Genomic DNA, 24,527 nt, shown 5'->3' with positions numbered 1-24,527 from the left:
TATAGTTCGTAAATATATGTATGTAATTGTTACAGCACCTGGCACAAACTAAACAATTTCCAATTCGTTCTTTTAGTCAGTGTAACAATTCGAACTAAACTAAAGTACAATTAAATTAATTGCTTAATCGCTTGCATTCTGTTTTACACATTTTTTTATGGCTCGTTATAGTTAATATCGCAAATTGTCATATTTAACATCTTTCAAATTACATAACATACTTGTAGTTTCGGCATTGATATGATTACTAATTCCTGATATCATCATGTTCAGTATTTTGTCTATTTCATTCATTTTTTTCATATTGTGGAATGTTAAAAACTAAGTTTAATTATATTTAATGCTGGGATTTGTTTGTATTTACACAACAACGAATTTAAGGCACCTGTTTCACATGATATTTTTTGTTTATCGTTATTATTATTAATTATTTATCATTATTCGAATACACAAATCAAATATGTTGGTAGCCCACAAATTTAGCAACGTGCGGTAAAATTTTACAAACTTTACTCGGGTTGTTTTGTTCCTGGGGAAATAAATCCCCGAATAGTTCTCAATATGTGCAAGGTATTTTAGCTAATTATGAATTTGGAGATACAGCACAATAGAATCGTGCTGAAGAGCACGCTCGCAGCCGAGTTGCTGGACAGCTGGGTTATAGACATCGCACCAGATCCAGTCCGTTCCGAATATTCGGGTTCGACGGGTTCATCATTTGATTGGTGATCCCCAACGGCTGTTATTTTTAAATAGGAAGTAATAAGGTATAAATTAGTAAATATTAAAATAAAAAAATGTTTTAAATCCTTAGCATAATCTATTAGTGTGTAAAGTTAAGAGATCTCTATGTGCATATCTGTAAAAGGATTTTGAGTGAAAAAATGGTAACGAATTATAACTAAATAAAGATTTTAACTGCCAAAATATATGTAAAGCTAAACTAACTTAAAAGATGATGAAAAAATATATGTATAAATAAAAATAATTATTGCAACATACTGTTCCACTTTTGAGTACAATTGGCGTTTCTTGATTGTTTTCTGGGCGTTTTTCAAAGGCGTTGCGGCAGCAGCGTAGGCTTTTTTGGGTGTGGCATTAATGTGAAATTATTTTCTGACAGAGATCACTCAAGCAGGCATATGTATATATATGTATATACGTTTACATATGTATAAAGACAAATTACAAATTAGGCGCGCGATTTAAAAATCGTTACAAATACAAGATTAATACAGTTTATAGTTGATGTTGCTGGTGGACAGAACACACGAAACGATATACAAGACTCTGAAGGAACTGCATGGCGTGCTCTCTAAAAGTATCTGTTCGTTAGACTCCACATCCAGCCGGGCAGAAAGCCCGTACCCGTGCCCGTGTTTGGACCCGTATTCGTATTGAAAACTGGAGTTTGCGGTACTGATTGATCAATTCAATCAAAGATCGCACGTCCAAAATAAATGAAATGATAGATACATATGTAATAAAGAAAAATTGAGGAAAAATAAAGATAATCGCATAAATAACAATTGAGCAAAAACGACAACAATTGGGAAGCGGTTATGAAACGGTTGGTGCATCTACGGGATCTGTGCAATATGATAGCAAGCGATAGCGATAACTAATAATCGGTTTCGATCAGCTACTATACACACATACAGTTCTAAGTACAGAGAGCCAAACACACACACACAGACTTGGGGGTGGCTTTTTGTGTGCAGCTCAATTAATTACTGAGAGACAGAGGCAAAGCAGTGAGAGCGGAAGCGACAGAAAGAGAGTGAGTGGGCGGAAGAATACAAAGAAGCAAAAGCAGCGTAAGTTCATTGCCAGCAGCGGGTGTGGTAAAGCTTTTGATTTGCTTATAGCGATATGCGCGCGTTACTTTGTTTTTTGTTTTTGTATTTGTATTTTGTGTGTGTGTTTTTCGAAGTTCGTTGTTATTGTTGTAGGTTCTTTTCTTTTCGTTTTTTTTATAATGTTTTAAGTGTGTTGCTGTTGTTAATTTGTTCTGTGTCGTTTTATCCGCGTCTCTTAAAGCCTGCAAGAAATATATATACATACAAACAAATTGAAGTTCAGCTCGTTTATGTAAATTTAACGGTTTATGGGTAACAAGCACGTGCATGCAGTGTTAAATATTCAAATTGGCCGACCGTTGAGTCAGTCGTGCAATCTGGGTCATAACATAACGGTTGTGGACCACATACACATACATACAAACATATGTGCTTCTATTGTGCGCGTGTGTATGTGTGTGTGGGTGTGGATTCATGCAATTTGTGAATTTTAGTATTATTGATAAAACATGCAATTAAAAATAGTGTTTACAGGTGTATTATAAGATCATCGAAGGAAGCGCAACCCAAGAAAGCCTTTAGCCATTTCGAGTTTTTGGTGCCATAGGTGCCAGAGGAAAACAAATTTTTGAATTTGAATTTGATTTGAATTCCAAATAAAACGTTGTACGCAAAAGGTGTTGGAAAATGCCATAATTACTACAGTTCATACATATGTTTTTAGTATTTTGGTTTTATAAGGAGAAATTGGATTCACAGAATATTAATAATACCATAGAGCTACATAAAATACATACTTAGTTTGGGGTGTACATAACTTAGGATTGCAAGAGCTACATTTAAAAACCGAAAGGGAAGGTTGGGAAATTGTGTAGATTTACTGCTTAAATAGTTAACGGGCGGGAAATCCCCGATCAATTGTGGTGTTTAACAAATAGTGTTGTAAAAGTGTGGATTTCATTTGATTTGCATAGATAAGTGTTGTAAGCATAGTGTAGTAATTTGTAAAGTAGTTTTAGTAACTTCTAATGCCAACTATAAGTTATATTAGGTAATTAATTATCTTATTAGTTAGGTGATAGTGCATGCAAAGTATCAAATGCATGTGGGACCTTAAAAGGTAAATTGATAGTTTGGATTTATTGCCTGAAACCGCCCCAAGTGGAAGCGGGAGTGAAGTTAGTGAGACCGACTGACCAGTAGTTTGTTTTTTGTTTGGATTTTCTTTTTCTGTTTTTACACTGTAAGCAAGATATTATATAATTATTATATTATCGTTAATTATTTGACCTATATTCGTTTTTAATAGCCTTTAATTCATTTCTTTTTTGGATATTATTTATGTTTTTTTTTCTTTAATTGTACATGGTATGCTAAATTGAGTTGGTTAGCGAGATAAAAGTTAGTATAAAATAAAGATGAAAGACGCAAAATACCCATGTTAAAAATAGTGTGAAATATTATTAACTGAAATCATAAAAATAAGAGAGTACGGATTAATAAAAAACTCAAAATAACCCAGATCCTAAGTGAGTAAAATGTATTAAACTGTTAGTTTAAAGTAGGTATTAGTTCATATTAAACCTATTCAAAAATATAATAAATAATAATAATTATATTATGATAATTATTGAATTCGGTTAAAAAAGAGAAAATAAGGTTAGGAGGGTTAGAAAGTGTACAATAGGTGTTAAGAAGAAAGTGTAACCTGGTTCAGTTTGACAACACTGAAACAAACTAAAGTAAAACACCACAAAATAGATAATTTATAAATATATACTAGAATTTTTACAGAAATTATAAAAATATACAAAAACTACAAGGACTAAGAGAAGAAATTCGACATACACAATTCGAGAATTAGTTTTCAGTAAAAATTATAATGTATTTTATCATTTCTTTTTCAAATATTCGTTATTTTTGTTGTTTTTTTTTTTCATTTTGGGTAATTAAAACAAACACATTGAGTTCAGTAATAGAATTGACTACAGTACAAGTACGATACATACATATAATGATAAACTTAATTAAACATACCATATTTGTATAAATTCATTTAATGGATTGATTTATCTCTCTCAATCTCAATATTTAGAAGGAGAGTTTTTAAGGATTTTTAAACATTTCTTGGCTTGTAAGTATAACAACTCATACATGTTTATGAGATCTTTTTGACTTTGTTTTCAAACAAATTGTTGATTCGATAACATATTTTTTTAATTATCCGGTTTGGATTCAAACAAAACTACCGCCGAGTCGATCCCACTCACCTGCGTCTAGGTCAATATCACCGTTACCATCATCAACTGCATGCAGCTGCGATCGCTGCTCAGATTCTTGTGCTTCTTCTTCAACAATATTACCTGTGGATGAGGGTGTGTTCTTGCAACCGAACCACCAATGAGCTGTAGGTCTTGGGAATGGCGGCGTGGCCGTATCCACCTGATGGGGAGGAACAGAATATAGAGATTATTATGTGCCTTACATAAGGATCGCCTCCTTATCGTCAAGAAGAATTAATAATAACTTCTGACTTCAGTAAAAACAAAGTGCAACAATGCACAGCTAAGGCGTTGCTTCGAGTCAAGACGCTGAACACAAATAACTTATGAACTTGCTTCAACTGTTTTTTTGTTTTTTGCTGATCTTTTCAACCTACCGCGAATCGTGCATCGTGGAATCGATAGTACTTGTCACCCTTGAAGAAGTACGTGTATCCGTTGGTGTATCTGAGCGCTGCATCCAAATTGTTTGGCACACCCTCCCAGTTCGAGATGGGCTTGGGATAGCTGGCCTTCACAGGCGGCCGTTTGGTGGGATCGAAGCGCCAGAATTTGCTGCCCTTGAAGAAATAGATCTTGCCATTGCCGCCCCAGACCATTGCCGCATCCAGATGATCGGGAATGCCAGTGAAACCCTCGCTGATTTCCTTGGGATAAGCGCCATCCATTTGACTGCCCTGATAGCGCCAGTATTGGGTGCCCTTGAAGAAGTACGTCTTGCCGTTCTTGTACGTAAATGCAGCATCGATGTTGCCCGGCAATCCTGGCCAGCCCTTGGATATGAGTTGCGGATAACCCTCCTCCACAGAGTCCGTGGTCAGCTTGTAGTACTTGTCGCCCTTAAAGGCATAGGTATCACCATGCTGCGAGTTGAAGAGCGTGTCGATCTTCGAGTCCTTGCAAATGGAGTCATCCAGAGGCACCCTTGGTGGTGTGATCGATGGTCGCTGTGTACTGGCTGCCGGATGGACATTGGTGGGTGTGTATTGGTTAGTCTTGCGTCCATACAACGATTGGATGGCCGCCTTATCGTCCTCGTCTAACTTGAAAACGGGCTCAAAGCCACGATAGAATGGCGCCATCAAAGCTGAGCTCTGATCCGAATGCGAGAGACCCAAAGAGTGACCAAATTCATGGGCTGCCACCTGGAAAAGATTCGTGCCACGTGGTGAACCAATTGTCCAAAGTTCGGCATCATCAAAATGCGCATCGCCGCCAAAAACAGGGAAGAAAGCGTGGGCCAAAGTGCCGCCCTGGCCATCAAAGGCATCGCCATCCCCATGCTCGCTCACAACGAATCTGTAGAGAAGGAAGAGACAAAGGATCATGAGTAACAAAATAAAGAGCAGCGGGGAACGTAACGATTATATTAATCGATGTTATTTGATGTTTTATATTTGATGTTTTATATCAAACAATTAATGATTACTCTTAGTTTTTTATTTCTTTTATCACGGATCGCAAATAAGAATTAAAAATTCATCTTAGCAAATAAGAGTTTAAAAAAGGTCTTATTTTTAATTTATTATAAAAAACATGAAACAAAAATAAAATCTTAATTGTTAATCATAAAATAGCTTTTATTTGTATTATAAAACAACTTCAAAAATTGTTTGTTCTTCTTTCAAATATGAAATTTTTAATCCAAATATTATTGTTTTAGTTTACAATAAATATTAAAATTGAGAATTCTCCAAATTTATATATTTTTATTTGTTACAAAAGTGTTAATTTTAATATAAGAATTTTAAAATGGATTTTATATCCAATATATATTAAATTTGAAGTTTTAATTGAAAAATCAGAAAATAAGTACAAATTTTTACTTTATCATGAACCAAATTCTTTTTAATGATTCTCCAAAAGTATTTAAGGTATTTTTTCATTTATCCCGATCATTTTTTTTCAGTTTGATTTTCTTAAGCTCATAATTCTTATTTGCGACCCTCAGTATGTCAACAGATTCTTGGAACTTACTTGATTTCAATATGCACTGGTCCCGATGTCTTCCTGGTGAAAGTTAGATCCGTATCCTCGCTCCAGACGGCAAAGGCACGTGCAATTTCCGCATCGACATCGACGCGCTTCAATCGATTGGGATACTTGGAGATCTTGTAGGTGAGGTTCTTGACACGCCAGCGACTACCCTGGAGGGCATAACGCTTGGATCGACTATCCCCAGTTCCCACACGATCCCTCACACCGCAACGTGGCAGTGACATCAATTTCTTAGTCTCCTCATCCAGTTCGCCAGTGATGTTGAGGCCGGCAAAGCTCTGGAATTCCTGTATGGCACTGACCCAGGTGTGTCTATCCTGGAGTCCACTATTGGCCGGATTACGTGCCGAGGCGGGCAGATAACCGAACTGCGACAAATAGATCTGCAACGTGCAAGAAATGCGACAGTTGAGTTGAGGAATGATTGATAGAGTTGCAAGAATAGCATTTAAAGAGCGGGGAAGGTAAAGATCAATGGAGGCACCACCAGGTGGCTTGGGAATGCCTCTGATTTATGATGATCCGATAAAAGTCGTTTGCTTGCATTGTAATTGTCCTGCAGCGCAATCCCTCAACTAAACACATTTCCCTTTTCACCGCTTCAATTCCCCTCGAGTATTCGTCACATTTACAGTGTGTGCAGAAATATATTTGCCGCATGCAGAAAACAGAAAAAAGCAAAAACTATCTGACTTGCATAATTTATGACCAAATGCTTGGCATGGCAATGTTTTATAATTTGTTTATGTGTGTGCTACACGGCGTATACTCAATACCAAGAGCGAGTCACAGTTACGTGACGTTTAATTATGCGATTCAGGTGTGAAAAAAAATGGCCAGTTCTATTGAATCTGAGTCTGAGTCTGAGCTTAAGTCCGAGTTAAGCTTGAATCGAGGAAGTGTTTCGCATTTTATGGCGATTTCAGTTAATTGAATGCATGTAAGTCAAATTAAATTGTAACGCAAATCTTTATAGACAATTGACTAAGCATCTATCTATCTATCTAATTATCTATCTCTTTCTTTTCCAGCACTATAGGAAGTGCTGTGCGAGGTTAAAGAGAGAGAGGCGTCTAACGGTATAAGCAAAGCCCAAAAACAATTAACGTCATTCGTTTTATTCATTGTCTAATTACAAGACTTTACATAGTTTTTGCTTGCACTAATTGCAGCAATTACTTTAGTATATATATCTCAGTTTGTGTATACATATATATATATTTATTTATAATTTTTTTAACTCTCTTTTTGTTATTGTTTATATCTTCTTTAACGTAATATACTATTGGCATGTGAAACATGTTCCTCGACTCGATGTGTCGCACATTTTAATGGCATATGACATACACTGTACATATAAGTGGCACACATACATACATACATACATACATATAATGATGTAGTTGTACTGCCAAATTTAATATAAGAAGAGACTGAAATTGTCGGCTCAGTTTTATTTATTTTTATTATTCCGTTTTTTTATTTGATTGTATTTTATATAGAATCTTTTATGATATTGTCATTTATTTAAGTAGCCGAGGAAGTAAACATTTCGTTTTAGTATTCATCCTAAGTAACATACTTAATAATCTGGGTGGTTGGCGTGTGGTAGCCACTGTGGATTACGGCAACGGGCTAGGGGAGAGGAAGGGAGGGGCCTTAGACCCGCCTTAAAGGTAAATGAACTCGCTTTTGTGGCTCTGTTGTGCTTTTCCTGTAAACATGACTCTGACAAGCGACAGACAGACAATCAATCTGTAAAGTCAGAGGGATCAGAGCTACAGAATCGGGAACACAAGCAAAAACAAAGAGCTATATGATACGATACATATTTATATGCAAATCATTTGCAATTTGCGTTCCGCTTTGCTGTCAAAATTATTACACAGTAAAATTAATCTGCGTCTCTTTTCCGCCACTTCCTCTTGTTCCCTTCCTTCTCTCTTTCTGTACCACTGTTTGTCTGTTGGAAAAGAATTTCCCAAATTCATTTTCATTCGTTTATATTTTTGTCTTAATATTTTACTAATTATTTCAAAATTTTTACAACAATAGACTTTAGAAGTCCAATTTTTACTCTTATATTAAAATAATTTAATTAAACTTTAACAAAAAAAAACTAAGTTTAATAAAATAATAGTAAATGTATTTTCTCATAAATTCGTTGAAAATTTCGAAAAATTTTTTGTTAGTGAAGCAATAATTTTTAATAAATAAAAAAATTTAAAGAAAATAAAAAATTCTTTATCTTATTTTTAAAGTTAATCCCTACAAAAAATATTAAGCCGAATCTTATACAATACATTGAATATTTAAAGCATTCTTTATTTAGACTTATATTTTTTGCATCTTTTAATTATTAATTTAAGTTTTATAGAGCATTTCATCTTCGTTGCATTGTTTAAAATTTATTGTGCCTTTTTCTTTGCAGTGTACTTGACATTGTGGCAAGTGTTGGCATGTTGAGTGTTGCAGCATATCAAGAGGCACTTGAACATATTGTATGCTTACATTTTGGGCGGTTCCCATAAATCGACTCATCGCTTGAGTCTTGGGGACAAACAGAAACCAAGCTGACCTTGTCGGCGTATAGATAGAGTGAGAGAGAGGGGGAAAAGGAGGAAGCTACAGTTATAGAATAAAGTTAATGGCAAATTCCAGTAGATGCTCGTCTTATGCATTTTGTAATTAACATAATTGCCGCATTTAAAATGCAACAAATTAAATGAGGAGCTGCCACTGCAACTCGTGGGAAATACATGAAAGTAGCCGCTGGCCAGACACGCGCATTGAAATTCCAATTCCAATATAAGTATTATTTTCAACATTCATTTTCGAGCATGATGTGCACGTAGAACAAGTTTATGACACGGGTTAATAAATCTTAACTTGACTTGTCAACGGCAACGGCAACTGCAACTACCAATGAGTTGGCCCAGTCACAGTCACAGTCAGAGGTCGAATTGGCTTTATTCCTGATAAGATACGAGCATTGTCAGTGTAAATACGAGTAAAGTATTAGGAGAACACTTCGTAGAACGTTTCGATGAGTGCTTTATGAGCTTATCATTTGACTCGTGTCTGACATACAGAAATGATTCATTTCAGTTGCTGACAAACTTTTCGAGTACCTGTAAGCGAAACGAATCAAATGCGTCAGAATGTGTCGAATTTGAGAACGGAAGTGTTAAGCGGAAATGGCTTTATAAATTGTAGATACCCGTAGTCAAAGATATACAGCAAAAATAGCGAGAAATTCCTGGATAAATGATACAGCATTGTTTAAAATATAATATATTTATAAAACTTAATCTAAGTAATTCTTTTTCATTCTACTCCTTGCAAAAATTAATATCATCATTGCTTCTTAAGAATCGTTTACTTAAAATAAATTTTAAAGATTTTATATGTATATTTTATTCTAAATAACTACTTTAAAAATTAAAAAAAAAAATCAAGATATTTCAATTTGAATTTTAAATTGATTTTTAATTCTGTGTAAAGATATAAAACTGCAATAGTTATCGAATAAGTTATCTGATTCTTTGGGTCAGTAAATACAATTTGGCATTTGGCATTACAAAAACTGCACAAATTATTGAAATTATGGTGTAAATATGTGTATAGTTGGTTCACGTATCGGCGCTCGCTAAAATTGCACTTCAATTTTCAACACAGACACAAGAGACATTGACACAAATTGCCACATACACAACTAATAACAAATGTGCCACCATTTTCAATGTTAGAATGTTGCCTGCCTCTTTTGCTGTTGCAAAATGCAAATGGAAAAATGGAAAAAATAAAAAAATGGAAAATGTCAACAGGCAGAGTGGGGTAAAACTCAAAGCAGACACTTGAACTGAGCACTCTGCATTTTGTCTATTACTGACCTCTTTGCCTACTTTGCCAGCTCACTAGGCTGCCCCATCCCCTGACTCCCCTGACTCCCCCTTGCCCCATGTGGCATACAAGCTGTTGGTTCAGGTGGCAATTGCAGGAAATGCCTAGAGGGCTTTACATTTCAAAGCCAGGCTAAAAAGTTAAACAAACTGCACAGCAAGTGAGCGTAAACTTTTCTTACTCACTGTGCATTTAATAGTCTACTTCAGGGTGATTTTTGTCTGTTAGAAATACATTTCTAGCACATGGGAATTCTAAGCAGAGCTTGGTAATTAAATAAGAGTTGCAGTTGACTTTGGAACTAGTAAATTGGTAAGTCGGGATCATTGACCTGGTCGAAAAAGAATTGTGTAAATTCCGTTAGTTTGCGTGTTTGACCCTTGACTTAAAGGCGGTGCTAAGTCCGTATATTTCCGGCTAAACAAGACCAGGACATGCATAAATTATAAATAAGCGCCGTTCGTTTAGTTTTTACACTTTTCTCTTTTTCCACTTTTCTACATTTTACTTGACCGGAAATTGATGAGAAAATTGTATTTGCCCGGCAAGAGGGTGGCTAACACCCAGAGTGTGTGTGTGTGTGTGTGTATGTGTGTGTTTGGATAGTTATACGTGTCTAGGTCTAGGTATCGTTAGGGTGCGTTGCTGACGCTTTAAATTTCCAACTGGTATTTGGGTCAAGCAGCGTGAGGTCAATGACTGCGAATTGCAATCTGCGAGAAGGAGTAGGCTACGAGTACTTATTTAGTGCTTATTTAAGCCTAGACCCAATTTCAAAGACGCATTGGGAAAGCGATTGCAGTCGGGAAAACCAGGGACTATAATTATGAATAATAACTAAAAGCTATTTCTAATTTACAAAAAAATTAAAAGTAACCATTTTTATTCTAATTTTAAAAAATGTCTCTAGTTTTGAAAACTATTATTTTTTAAATTCAATAAATAAATCAAATATAAAAAACTTTGAACGCATTATAAAAGTTAAATGCACATCTGAAAAATTCAATATTTGTTACAAAATTAAAGTGAAATTTAAATTTTTATTATAAAAATTTAAAATAAGTATTATATAAAAATTTACAAAAATTAAAAATTAAATTATCTTATAATTTGTCGCTTTTCAGCTCATACAAGAGTTTAAATAATATTTGAATCGAAATTTTATATACAGTATTTTGGTTACCTTTACCTTATTCAAAAATAAGTTTGCATAAGTATGAGATTATCCCATTCATCAAGATAATTTTTTCAGCTCTAATTTTTTTAAAATCATGTCTTTTATTTGCGATCCCTGGTCTCCACTATAAGCGCCGCCAACCTGTTTGGCTCGTTTCTCCTAATGATTACATCATTGAAGAAAAGCGAAAAGCTAAATCGAAGCTGGTCTTTAAATGGTCATAAAATAACGAGGGAACGACTGCAACTGAAAAAACTGGGCTAAATCCGTCTCTAAAAAGGTGCCGAAAGTTGCGCAACTCCGTAATCAGGCTAATGTGAACCGGGTGCCAAACAACAACAAGTACAAAGGAGGTGGCTAATAACTTTGTCAGCTGCAAAATTCCCATAAAAAAATTTGACATTTAACCCCATTTGAAGGTGTATTTTGACTCGTTTTTTAGCCACGGTTAATTTACGGCACGATAAATAAGCTCCTGATGCTAAGATAACAAAAGTGTTATATGCTAAACTTAAAAAACCTGCTGCTTCTAGTTGACTGACAAAAAAAGGATTCACATTTTGTGTTTTTCCGTACGGACTTATACCCTATAGGCATTGCAAAGAAGTGTTGTTTGAACTAAAATACGCGAACTTTTTATTTGCTACAACTTGAATTTTTTTACACATATTTTTATAATATTACATAATGTTTAGTAACCTTGAGATGATTCTTATATATAATATATAGATGACAGATTAAATTTTTAATATAAAAATTATTTGTTATATTAGTTAATTATTCTGTATGATTTGAAAACGAGACAGATTCTTTAAATATATTATACTGTTTATCGGGAGTATTTGAAGTATATTCCAGTGAAACCTCAACAAAATTAACCAGTAAATGTATTCTTAAATGATTTATTTAGAGGGTATCTATCAGTACGCATATTAGACTGGTTTTTTTTCCTTTTTATGGCGCTGTGACCTTAGGATGTTCCGCACAAAATATCATTTGTTTGAGCTGTTAACATTTGCTTTCTACTTTTTACATACGATGCTTGCCTTTTCAAAATGGCAAGGTTATCCTGTTTAGTTGTTTACCTGGTTGCCTGTTTACCTGTTTACCCGTTTGGCATCCTTTTATTAACACCTCATGAAGGTCGCACACGCGCCACATGACTTTCAATTTTTTCACTTTTTCCTCCTATTTTTTCAGTTTTTCAGCTGCATTTTATCCAAATCAATCAAACGAGCAAACTGAAACTTTTTTCGCCAGTCATTAAAACGAGTAAGTATATGGTTTTTAGTTAGTTTAACTTATTGATTAGCTGGACGTCAAGTCTTGGGTCTGTTTCTGTTGCTTTTGCTGCTGTTTTTCCTGCTGTTTTCTTGACGCTGCGTGACGCACGCGAAAATTTGCGGTTAATACGCATCAAATTTTCTTAGGGCAACTTTCGCCCAGTTGCCTAACAATTATAATTAGCCATATACGTCATTATTGAAAGTACCATGTAACTTTTTCGCTTCTTTTTCTTATATTTATTTTTTTTTTGGCTGCCAGTTTTGGCCAGTTATTTTTAGTCAAAGTTTTCTCTGCATATTGCAGTCTCTTTTAATTAGACATTGTTCTCTTTTTCCCCTAAAAAAAACAAAACCAAGTCAGTCAAAAAGAGACAGAGGCTGAGTTCTGAGCTCATTTTAATAAACTGTAATTAACCTTTGACAGCTGAACGCTTGTTTTTTATTAAGTATACGCAGCGTATGACGCGTTGCGAGGCCTTTATGTGTATGTGTGTGTGTGTGTCAACACTGGGGTGATATATTTATTAAAGGTGCGCTACATAATGTCTTAATCATAATGTACTCTGAGTCAGTGTTCGCTTTGTTTAATATGATTAAAATCAATGACGATTTATATGAAATATTAAGAGCTTTGTAACGATGCAAATGTAAAGCAATTTGTACAAGTTACAACAAAAGAAAGAAAACTATATTCTGGAAGTGACTCATTCAGTAAATAATTACCAAAAGCAATGTAGAGATAGCAACAAATAAAACAATCAAATTCAAATGCAGTGCGAGATAAAAAAGTAGATAAATAAATAATAAGAAAAAAGGTAAATACAAATACGAAATGAACTATTGAACAATTACAAACTAGACTCTGATTTTGTCTCTGTCTTGAAGTTCTCGATCTATTGGAAAATCTGACAAATTTATTGGAGAACTGAGACAAGAGTAGAAAGAGCATAGAAGACTTCTGTTTCATTTGTCTGACATTGAATTGAGACAAACTTGGAGCGCACAATATTGACGTATGTCTATTCTATGAACATCATTATCATCATGATCATCGTCATTATCATAATCGCTATCGTTTTGGGCGACTGGCCAGCCAAATGGCCATGCAAGTTGGCAACGCGTTTTAAATATCAATTAGTCGTCAATCCGTTCGAACAAAGACAACACAACTCGAAAAGTTTTGTTTTTCAATTTTGTTCTAGGCACGCAATTGAAAATGGCGCGTGCTCAAATCGATCACATTGATCGATAACTGCTATCGATATTTTTGCACTTGTTACATAAATGGTCAAACAGGAACTGAGAGAAAAGATACTAAATGCTTCACACACATTTCCCCAACTCTGCTTCATTTTATTTAGAGGTGTGTCTGGATTCTGATTCCACCTGCTGCGTTATTTTTATAAATTTATGCAGATTGCAATCGTGCAACAAGAGAAAACACTTTGTGCCGCAAAACGTGACAACCTTGTCAGGCGAATCATGAGCATTATAAATGCTCTGCACCCCCATCTTATCCGCCACCCCCGCCAATGTCCTCCAGTCACGTGCCAATTGCAATTTATATGACAATTTGTTGGCGGATTTTGTGTCGGGAATTCGTGGCAACACTGAGATTTGCCAGAGGAATTTGCATGCTGCAACTAAACAATTAGCATGACAACAATTTGGCTGGCATTAGACTGATAATCAGCTCAGTGGAAGTCAAAGTCAAAGTCTCAATTCAAGTCTCAATCGAAGTCTCAGCTCATCATCAGCTACTTCATATTAATGACATGCAAGCTCAGCTCAGCGATTTACAATCTCGCATTAGTAGTCATTAATAGCAGTCATTACTTAGTTTAAGCAAACGGAAAACAATTGATTAAATCACAGATTAATGTGTCAAGTGAACATGGAGGTTATGTATAGCCTTAAGGTAAAGATTGATATTGGGAAAACCATGTTGTGTTATAATTCAGTTAGTGCATGACGACGGGAATATTGTGAGGCACTAAGAAAAAAGTGAACATGGATGTGCTGTGAAGGCATCTTGTAATTATCATGAAATCACCAGCAAAGTGAACATGGCGGTTCTGTGAAGTGTTTGCAAACTGAGATAGTAATAGAGAAATAAAAAATATATGTGCTGTCTTCTAAACATTGTAAACTGAGAAAGGTAAAAGACCTAGAAATAAAGTTAACATGGAGGCGTTTCCTCTATAAGTTAGCTAATAAAAAAAACGAATCTTATTTTTAGTCCGTTTTATAATTTGTGGATGAGCATTAAAGTTTGGCCATGTAAGCACAATAAGTAAACATAGAGGATACAAATGTAGAGTTAACTTATAGATAATCAAGCTAACCAAAAAACAACAGCATCATTCCTGCTCTATAAACAGAATAATACAATCTATCATCTTTGGTGTCTTATCGTTAGGATAATTCATCTAGACCATTTGTGGCAAATAAAAGTTAATTAGACCACTGTAATTGCATGTCAGATGGCATGTGACCAACAATTGGAATTGAAAATGGAATTGTCAATGTCATGACCAGAGATCAACACCAAAGGCAACTTGGCCAAAGCAGCAATTAAACAACAACGTGCACAGTGACAGAGAGACAGAAAGAGAGAGAGAGAGAGAGAGAGAGAGAAAAGGAGCGAGAGGGAGAGAGGACCCAAAAGACCCCCAAAAGGGGAAACTAAGGTCAGTTAACATGGGCAATAACAATATGCGATGAATGAATGCATTGCGTGCAGATGTGAGTGGAATAATTGGCAATGTGGCATGTGTTGCACTCACTGACGATATAAGCACACGATATAAACACATTCTAATATACATTTCTATATATTTATACACACATATGATGTTAAGTACTATTATTAAAGCAACTGCCAATTATTCGCTGCGATTTGTCATGAAAATCGGAAGTAAATAAAAATAAATAATCTAATAAAAGATCATTTAATATTCATACTATATGCAGTCACTAATTAGTCAAAGCTGCTGGTCAATTTACTTTAAAAAAAGGATTTGTATTATTTTCATTAATATATATCGCTTCATTATTTAAAACTTCTATTATAAAAACCATAATTAAATCATACTCTTAAGTAGGATTCTTTAAAATAAAAAAAAAAGTTATTTTAATCGCTGAGAAAATTACAGAACATATTTTATATAATTAAGTAATTGGCATATTTTATTTTAAATTGAATCAGGGCTCAAGCTTTAACATATTGAATTTGATTTTTTTTTTCATATTTTGGAGATTTGCAAGCAAAAAGAATTTGCTCTACAATTTGTGATTTTATTGCGATTCTTTTTAAACTAAATAGCAATACATATACACGTAATATTTATAATAATAATTTATAATAGTTGTTGCTGCATTATACTTTTGTAATTTAATAAATAGTTTGATTAACTTCGACATGACAACATTGCAATTTTATTTGATTGAATTGAAATAAATAAATAAATAAGTCAACTGCACAATTTGTCCAATTAGTTGGCAAACACTTTGACACAAGTATTGTGTTGATTTTCTAGCAATTTCTGCAATACGTTGAGTAGAGTCGAAGTATTTGCTATTTCTACTCTATTGTCGGTGTATCTAAATGTTTAGTTAATGCATTGTATATTTTATTGAATCACTTACCTCGGCTTGTGACGTTGAGGTAACTGGAACACTTTGAGCTGCCACAAAAATAGACAGCAATGTGCCCAGAATTATGAACACGGATGCGTTGCTTTGGCAGGTGTTGGACATGTTGTAGCTGTTGTTGTTGTGTTGTTTGTTGCTGTTATTATTATGTAGTTGTTGTTATGTCTAGGGCGCACTTTGAACTTCAAGTCGTGACTGAAGTTGTAATAACAACTGCGCACTGCAAATACAAATAGAAATAGAATTGCAAAAAGGTCAATTAATATTTCATACAGGTGCCATGCTAAATCCAACAGACAGCTAAATACATAGAAACCAAATCAAAAAAATAAATAAAGAAGCCGCCACAAACAGAGCAGGCCAAGTGCAAAAGGGCGAACGGAAACAGTTGCCCCATTTTTCTACCATTTTTCCTACCATTTTTCCTACGCCCCAATGGGAAAAAAGGGCCAACAGGTTGACTGCGGACTTTGCAGTTTGGTGCCGGCAACGACTAACGGAAGTGCTGGCGTACTACGTCAAGTTATAGCCAAGTTCTGGCTCATAGTGTGTCGTACTAAAAAATTGGTTATAGCAGTTCACTGACGTCAGCTGTTTGTTGTCGTTGTTGTTGTTGTCGTTGTTGATTGCAGCCGCAGTCATGTGTCCAGCTCACCTTTGTCTACACTTGAACTTAAATTTAGACTAAGTTTAGACCACATTATAATTTAAATTTAGACTGTAAATAAGCGCAAGCATTAAAACCCCTTTGTTTTATATGATAGTTTAAAAATAGCCAAGTCTTTGTTTTATTTGAAGGTCCAAAAATAGCCAAGTTAACAATAATTTATGACAAGCATGTAATGTATACGCCACGCGTGCAACTCAAGAGAGAGAAATAGAACTAGTTAATGGCTCTATAAAGATGGCTAAAAGCTGCTTATTTGACGTTTGGTAACTGACTAATTGCAGTGATAACTGCAGTGACAACTGCAGTGTCTACAGAGTGCAAAAATTAATAGACATTGCACAAAGAATACTGTCAAATTATTTTTATTTATTTAATTAGGTTTTTTATTTTAATTGTTTGTTTTACTTTTTAGTTCTTTATTATTAGAATTTATGTGCTTGAACTATTTGCATATTTGTTACAAATTTTTAGAGCTAGTAGATTTGGTAAATTACCTGTGTCTGTGAGTGGGAATACAAAACTAAGTTCTTGGTCTAATTTATATTTTTAAAAAATCTTCTCTTACTTTTTTTTAAATTATATTTTTTATTATTTAAAAATTTTTTATTTATATGTATTTTATAAAACGTAGTAAATTGGTTTTTATTTATTTGCTTAAATTATTTGTATATATTTTACACCCTCTTGTGGCTCGTAAATTTGGAGCAGTGCATTTGTCTCTGACATCAGCAGTGTGAGCGATAAGTGATATCAAGTATACGACAAGTGGCGCACACTTTTCATCGCCAAGAGCCGAAAGTAAACGACAAAAAAGAGAAGACAAGAAGAGAAGTGAAGGGGGAACGACAAAGACTGAAATGTTTTGTGCTTCGGGTGTGTCGCCCAGAAGAAACAATATTTGCTGATGATACGCGTAAGTCTGCATTTTGTTGTAGTTGTTCCCTTGATTGTTGTTGCCATTGACTAATCGCTGGGGATTTTCAATGTGGACACGGGAGTTATATATCTATATAATTCTGCGCCTCTCTAGGTGCCTCTAACTCACACAATTGGTTCACATTCAGTGTGATTATTTATATAGATATATTTGGTGTTTATTTTATGTGTTTTTGGGTGAATATTTAGATATGACAATGATAAACAGTTTAATTTTTTGTGGGAAGAGGGCAGGTGAGGAGTGTCAATTAGCCAATGGGTTGAAGGTCGTTGCTATTTGGGTTTAAGGTTAAAAAACTGGCACCTGTTTGCGGCTTCGCTTCACTTGGTAGCTTTTCTGTCCCTTCGTTACTCTAGCCCCCCTTTACTCCCCTCTATATAGTCGCTATAACAATGAATGTTTCTGCATTGTTGTTTAATCAATACGCGCAATTTTGCGGCATTCTGCGAAGGGAAGCGGAATCAATAGAAATTGCATTGAGTTTGAAGTGAGGTCTTTTTTTTGGGAGCAACTTTTTATCAGCACATTACGTATACGTAATGTGGAGCATTAAGAAACACGCTCGCAACCCAGAAATTTATGCTATATATGTTAATGCGATTTCTACATATCCAACGAAATACTTAAATGTGACATTTATGTTACAGACATAAATTGATTTCATATTCAAAAAACATACACAGTATTTGCTTATCGCTTGGTTTATTTTTGTCATAAAACGTATTTAATTAACAGTTGGAATTTTTGCCAACCTGTTTAGCACCGGTTTTAGAATTTTGAGCATACACTGAGAGAAAACAACAAGGCATATGTAGAAAATAAATATCTTGATTGAGCTATTTATCGAATTTAAGGTGAAATTATAAGAGATAACTGACTGTGACTATTTAAATGTTATACGAGTTTTTTCTCGCAGTGCCATGTATGACGTTTGTGTGTATTTCCAATTTATTGGACAGTTTGTTGTTTTAGAAAGATGCGGTATTGCACAATGGGTATCTGGGTATCTGTGTGTGTGTGTTGTATTGTTGTGCCAGCTTATCAGCAATAATGTTCCCACTTTTCGGAATTTTCGAACTTGTTGAATTTACGCATTGATAAGAATTGTGAGTCGATTTATGCTTCAGGGCTGTGAATTACCAAATATTTTCAAAAGCCAGCGGTCTTTAGTGAGTCAAGTAATCGAAATTATTGGTATAGAACTTGACCTTAGAGATACGTAAGTAAGATATGACTATGATGAATCAACCAAGCAGCGGGCAGAAAGAATAAAAGCTAAAGTGGAATGAATTTGAATGAATAGTTGTTCTGTGCCAACTTCTTTACCCTAATGATTTATCATCTGTGGTATGCTGATGCTTACATGTCAATTGTGAGACGTAGATCAATGAACTGCAGCAGCAACAGTTGCAGTTGTTGTTGTTATTGCTTTCTTTGTTCCTCTTTTGATTGTGGTTGCATGCAGCACTTTAACAAATTGATTAATTAGCTCTCGTTGCATATATTAAAACCGAGTGTGTGTGGGCGTTGAGTTATAAATTGATTCTTTGATATAATCACAAGTTGACGATTCCTTTCTTTTCTTTTGTTTTAATTAATTTCAAAAAATTCGAATTGCACTAATTGACGACACTCAACTGACAATTTCTGCAATGCAACTGTAACGGTCTAAAAAACGGCACAACGAAGTTTGGTTCACTTTGCAATTGCTTGCAACTGTTACTTTTGGCTGAAACTGTTAAATAAAATATGTGTGTGTATATTTATTGTTAAATATTTTTAATTCGTATTCGCTACTCGCCGCTAAACACAACCGCTCAGAGCAGCGCGCAAATTTCAACTGATCCCCAAACGCATGACAAACTGCGATCGAAGCTCTGCTCTGCTCAGCGAAAGCTTTTGCAGTTGCGCACAAAAGCTTTCGCACGCACACGCAACAGTTGACGCCAACAGCGACGGTAACAGCAACAGCAACAGCAACAGCGACAGCGGCGCTAGCATTAACAGCGTAGCAGCAATGTAAACGCTTAACAGTGAAGAATCCAATGCAGTCAAACCTGTTGCTGTTGTCGCTGCTGCTGTTGCTGAAATATCTTAAAGCTGCGCTCTGTGAGGGAATCGCTTGTGTGAGTAATGCGAATTTCTTGGAATCCACAACATGTGTCATACAATTAAAAGACGCACATACAGAGGCAACAACAGCAGCAGCAACAACAACAAACACAGCGCTTTTGTTAACTGTTTAGCGCGCGCTTTGTTGCCGCTTAACTAATTTGCATTTTTTTAACAGCTTTACAGTTTTCAGTTTACAGATCTCATTTGACACTTTACTGTCGACTGCTGTTTCTTGAAAATATCGTGCAATTTCCGTTGAATTTCTGTGTGTGTGTGTGGGTGTTCCTAATGGGAAATCACTCGATACACAAATTTATGAATGAATTGCAAATTGAATTTTCGATTTGAGCGTTGCTTTCGATATTGTGGTTTCTTATTTCTCAATGAATAGTATTACTCATGAGTAATCTCTGTATGAGTGTGTGTGTGTGTGTTTGCAAATAAGGCGTCATGAGACAATTAACACGGTTCGGTGGCGCACGCCTTCTAGTCTGACAGTGCGACAGACTCACAGATAGACTGGGAACTAACGTTCTACTGTTAGTTTAGACGGGAAATTAAATACCCTCACTATAAATAGCTGCTAAATATTTCCCAAAGATCAGACTTGATAGAAGATATGTGTCTAAAGTAAACTTGCATTTATTATTTTCACTACTAACATGTTTTTAATTTATTGCTTTTTTTTAATAAGACAACTTTCGAGAAAAATACTTTAACATTATCTTACAATCAAGAAGCTTTTTCTATATATTTTTTTTAGACCAATGGCAATGACTAGAAAACTAAAAAATAAATCCATCCAGAACACAATTTGATTTTATACAAAATAATAAATAATACTTTTGTTATATTGAATACAGAATGTGTCTGTATTAATTAAATTTTCCTAAAGTCTGGAAACATTTCCATGATTAAATGATCAACTGTTTTAGCGTAATTACTGGGTATTGAATTGATCGGCTCTCAACTATTTGTTGATCTAACACTTGTTAGGCACCAAAGTTCAAAAAAAAAATTTGTAAGATTTTAGTCATGATTTGCTTAGCATTCTTATTAAATAAATAACTGAGTGTGTGTGTTTATGTGTGTCTGTATTTGGCTTTTACCCTATTGCCTATTAGCATCAATTGTACGCAAAGATATTAATGTCTGGGTTTATAGCTCGACTGAATCAAGTTGTGAGTCAACGAATTCTCCTCCATTCCCATTCCCATTCCCTCCAATCCCTTTGATTCCCTCGTGTTCCGTGGAATCGACTAGTAGGCACAGATGCTGGGCACGTGAAGTAAATTGCTCAATGTACCATACACTTAGTACAGTAGCTGCAAATTATATGCGCATATGTATGAATTGTGGAAATTTACAGCACAGAGTTGACTGTAAATGAAATGCGCACATGTGTGAAATTTAATGTCAAACTTTAAGATTGAAGTTCGAATACTGAAAAGGGAAAACAACAGTTCGAACAAAAGCCCAAGAGATTGAGGAAGAACTCAAGCATTGAGAAACTGAGAGATTGAGTAACTGCTGAACTGGGGAATTGAAGAACTGATGATCTGAAGAACTGGTAATCGACCTCCCGCCTCTTTTTATGGCAATGACAACTTGCAGTTGTTTCTTTTCAGTCCCATCGAACTTGCAGCTTCCCTTGTTGCAGTTGTCCTCAACCCCCTCCCCTTCCCTAGCCAAACCTCCTCTTTGACTTGAACAATGAAATATTTATGAGTCTCCCATTTTGCCTTTTTGTTGTCAACTATTTATACTCGTATTTATAGATTTGTGTTCAGTTTATAAAACTGCCCAACGGTTCATTGCCATTGGCAATGAGAACTGCAAAGAGAACAGAGAAATAGAGAAATGAACTCACAGAACTCTGCTGAAAACTCACAATTAAACAGAAAACAAATAGCAAAATAATAACCATATTTTGATCATAATGATATAACATATATAATAGTAATTGTTGCTGTATTTAATACTGATTCTTAACGCAATCACGTCACGGTCAGTTCGGCCATTCACATATTGTTTGTTATTGACATTTGTATTTGAATTTAAATTTGAATTTGAATTAGAATTTTCCACAATATGCCTACGTGCTGCATTTGTTAATGTTCAGTGAAGAACAATCGGAACCCAAATGACACTCACTTTATAATGCAATCAAAACTGCAGCACATAAATATATATATGGATGCACATTAGTGATAGGTATTACCATGATTAGATCAAGCAGGAAATACATTTGTATAACTAAACAATAATCGAGGAAAAATACTAGATGAAAAGAGTTTTTATTTAATCGATTTGAATGGACAACAATACAATATGATCTTACTGTGACTGAGAAATAATAGATTAGTAAATCGATTTAAGCAGAGATAATAAGATGGATACAATAATAAATGAATAGCACCTTTTTTAAGTCAATTCAACTAGAAGAGAATTAAGAAAAAGATTTAACTTTGAGTATAAAATTCTAATAGAAGATAAACAAGTTTTTATAAGTTAGTCCATCTAAGCAGATATAACTATTTTGTGATGTTTTAAATCCATGTACGATTTGGAAATAATAACAAGAAAATAAAATTATTAATTAATCGATTCGATGAGAGAATTCAAAACAAAATATAAGTTTGACTTTGAAATAAAAAAAATAATAATTGAAAGAAACAATAAACTGTATGTCAATTAATTTAATTAAAGATCACAGTTATTATTAAAATTAAATTTATTAAAAGATAAAATGTTTTTTGAGTTAATCAATTTGATCATATATGTAAAATTTCTAGCTGATTAGTTGAATCTACCATTAGTTATAAAATATACAGTTAATAGAGAAAATGCTTCAACAAAATTAAAATTAACATATTTGTTTATTTATTTTTAGAAATATTTGAGTTCAATAAAAACTATGTTTCTTTTTCAAAATTGTTTAAAGGTAATATAATTTTGTAATATTTTCTTTACATATTTTAAGGTCTAGAATCTAGACTTACTGTACATAATTATAAATGAAAAGAATCTTTTGTTAATTGATTTGGTTCATAAAATATTAAATTCATTATGATCTAATAATCTGCTTTCTGAGTCACTCTCTGCACATATTATTCTAATATTTTTAGCGGCTTTTGGGGAGGGGGGAATGACTCATCAGGTTAAAGTTGGCTTACTTACCACAGATTGCTGAATGTAGAATGTTGCAATTATGACAATTGTAATAATAATGGAATAAACTGAAGCATATGTTGTTTATAACCAGCTGATAAGAATCAGCGCAAATATTGCACACACACTTTGTAGTATTGTTATTATTATTGTGTTTGTTGTTGTTAGATCTTATCAGATTCAGACCACAAGATTGGCCAGTTTAGCTGATTAGATGAAGGCGTCGCGATTCGACTCCGTTGATACACGTAAGTCGAGGAATAAGACAGCTGTCACAAGGTTAACTCTCTCGTTCTATTCTTAGCTACAATAACTAAATTTACTAATATGTTGCTTAGTTCAACTGGCAGTTTTCTGTATATATTTTTATCACTTGGCCAGTTAGCGACTACGAGAACTATGGATACTATGGGTACTACTCTGAGGTGGGTGAGCAACAAATTCGAATCAAATTCGAATGAAGCGACTTCGTGGATTACGCGAACCGTTTCATAGCACGTTCCGTGTGCGACTCCCGTTTGTTGTTTAGCCACTGCCACGGCGTTAACTTTGCACTCTCTCTCTCTTCCACTCTCTTGCTCTCTCTCTTTTGGTCTGTTGCTGATTCGTGGTGGCCTGGCCAAAGCTAAATTACTCGTATATTCGCTGTTAACTTGTCTTTATGGCGTTTCTTTGGCGCGACAACGCCGGCGACGTTCGTCTCTCTCTCCTTCTATGTGTGTGTGTATGTGTATGTGTGATATGAATTCTAATGGTAAGAGTATTACCTATTACCTGTCCTAGCTGTACATATACATAGGTCTTGAGTCTGTGCCCGCATTCGTAGTTCTAACAAAGAGTTTTTCCAATTTTGCTTAAACTTTGTTACACTCTCATATGATATTCGGATATTAGTCTAAGAACAATCCTAGCTCTATCCCATAAGAAATATACTGAATTCAAGAATAAGAATAATTTAAGAATATTTAATAATAGTTTGAATTTTTAAGCTTGAATTTAAGATGTTTTTTAATTTAAATTTTTTAAGCCTGAGTTTAAGAATATTGGGTTTTTGACTATTTTTTTTAGTTCTTAGTTCGAGAATATTGGTGATATTATTTTTAGATTCTGTAAATATGTGAGCTTGAACTTTAAGCTGGAGCTAAAAATATTTGGTGTTACAATAATTAGGGCTAAAAGTGTGAAAAAGAGGCATGATTTAAGTATATTTGGTATTTAAAATTGACATTTTTTTTATATTATTTTTTTGAAAATTAAGATCAGAATTTTCAGAACTTTTTTTTTCTATGTAGCACTGGTCATTCTTTTTTTATGCTAAAATGTTTCTTTACGTACATTAAAATGAAAAACCAAAATAATTTAATGATTAGTGCTATGACTTGTTAACCAATCAAAAGTTTAGTAATTTTAGAAACTCAACGCATTATTTTAAGTTTTGTGAATACTCATAAATAGTAGGAGCTTATATGAAATATTTTACTCCACAAATTAGTACAAAATGTGTGAGTAAGAGTATAAAAAGTTTGCAACAGTTA

General features: G+C 34.3%; 1 protein-coding gene across 5 annotated transcripts; it reads right to left on the bottom strand.

The window, feature by feature from the left end:
• Nucleotides 1-5: 5 nt before the first annotated feature.
• On the bottom strand, nucleotides 6-23,467 carry LOC117784264 (matrix metalloproteinase-14). Of its 5 annotated transcripts, none has more exons than XM_034621955.1 (6): nucleotides 23,002-23,467; nucleotides 16,094-16,319; nucleotides 6,059-6,462; nucleotides 4,459-5,380; nucleotides 4,070-4,241; nucleotides 6-739 (listed from the first exon to the last, which is right to left on the bottom strand). In XM_034621955.1, the coding sequence occupies exons 2-6, from the start codon at nucleotides 16,202-16,204 to the stop codon at nucleotides 576-578; spliced, it is 1,773 nt and encodes a 590-aa protein (XP_034477846.1). In that variant the 5' UTR covers nucleotides 16,205-16,319; nucleotides 23,002-23,467; the 3' UTR covers nucleotides 6-575. The 5 variants fall into 5 exon arrangements, with proteins under 5 accessions (XP_034477846.1, XP_034477845.1, XP_034477847.1 ...); XM_034621954.1 differs by lacking the exon at nucleotides 23,002-23,467 and adding an exon at nucleotides 19,070-19,571; XM_034621956.1 differs by lacking the exon at nucleotides 23,002-23,467 and adding an exon at nucleotides 19,070-19,570 and having other exon boundaries at nucleotides 4,163-4,241.
• Nucleotides 23,468-24,527: the final 1,060 nt, after the last annotated feature.

Source organism: Drosophila innubila, assembly GCF_004354385.1.
Source record: "Drosophila innubila isolate TH190305 chromosome 2R unlocalized genomic scaffold, UK_Dinn_1.0 1_C_2R, whole genome shotgun sequence".
In the NCBI taxonomy this organism is placed as follows: domain Eukaryota; kingdom Metazoa; phylum Arthropoda; class Insecta; order Diptera; family Drosophilidae; genus Drosophila; species Drosophila innubila.
The sequence above is the reverse complement of the archived record's forward strand: the minus strand, read 5'-3'. Positions and strand labels throughout refer to the sequence as shown.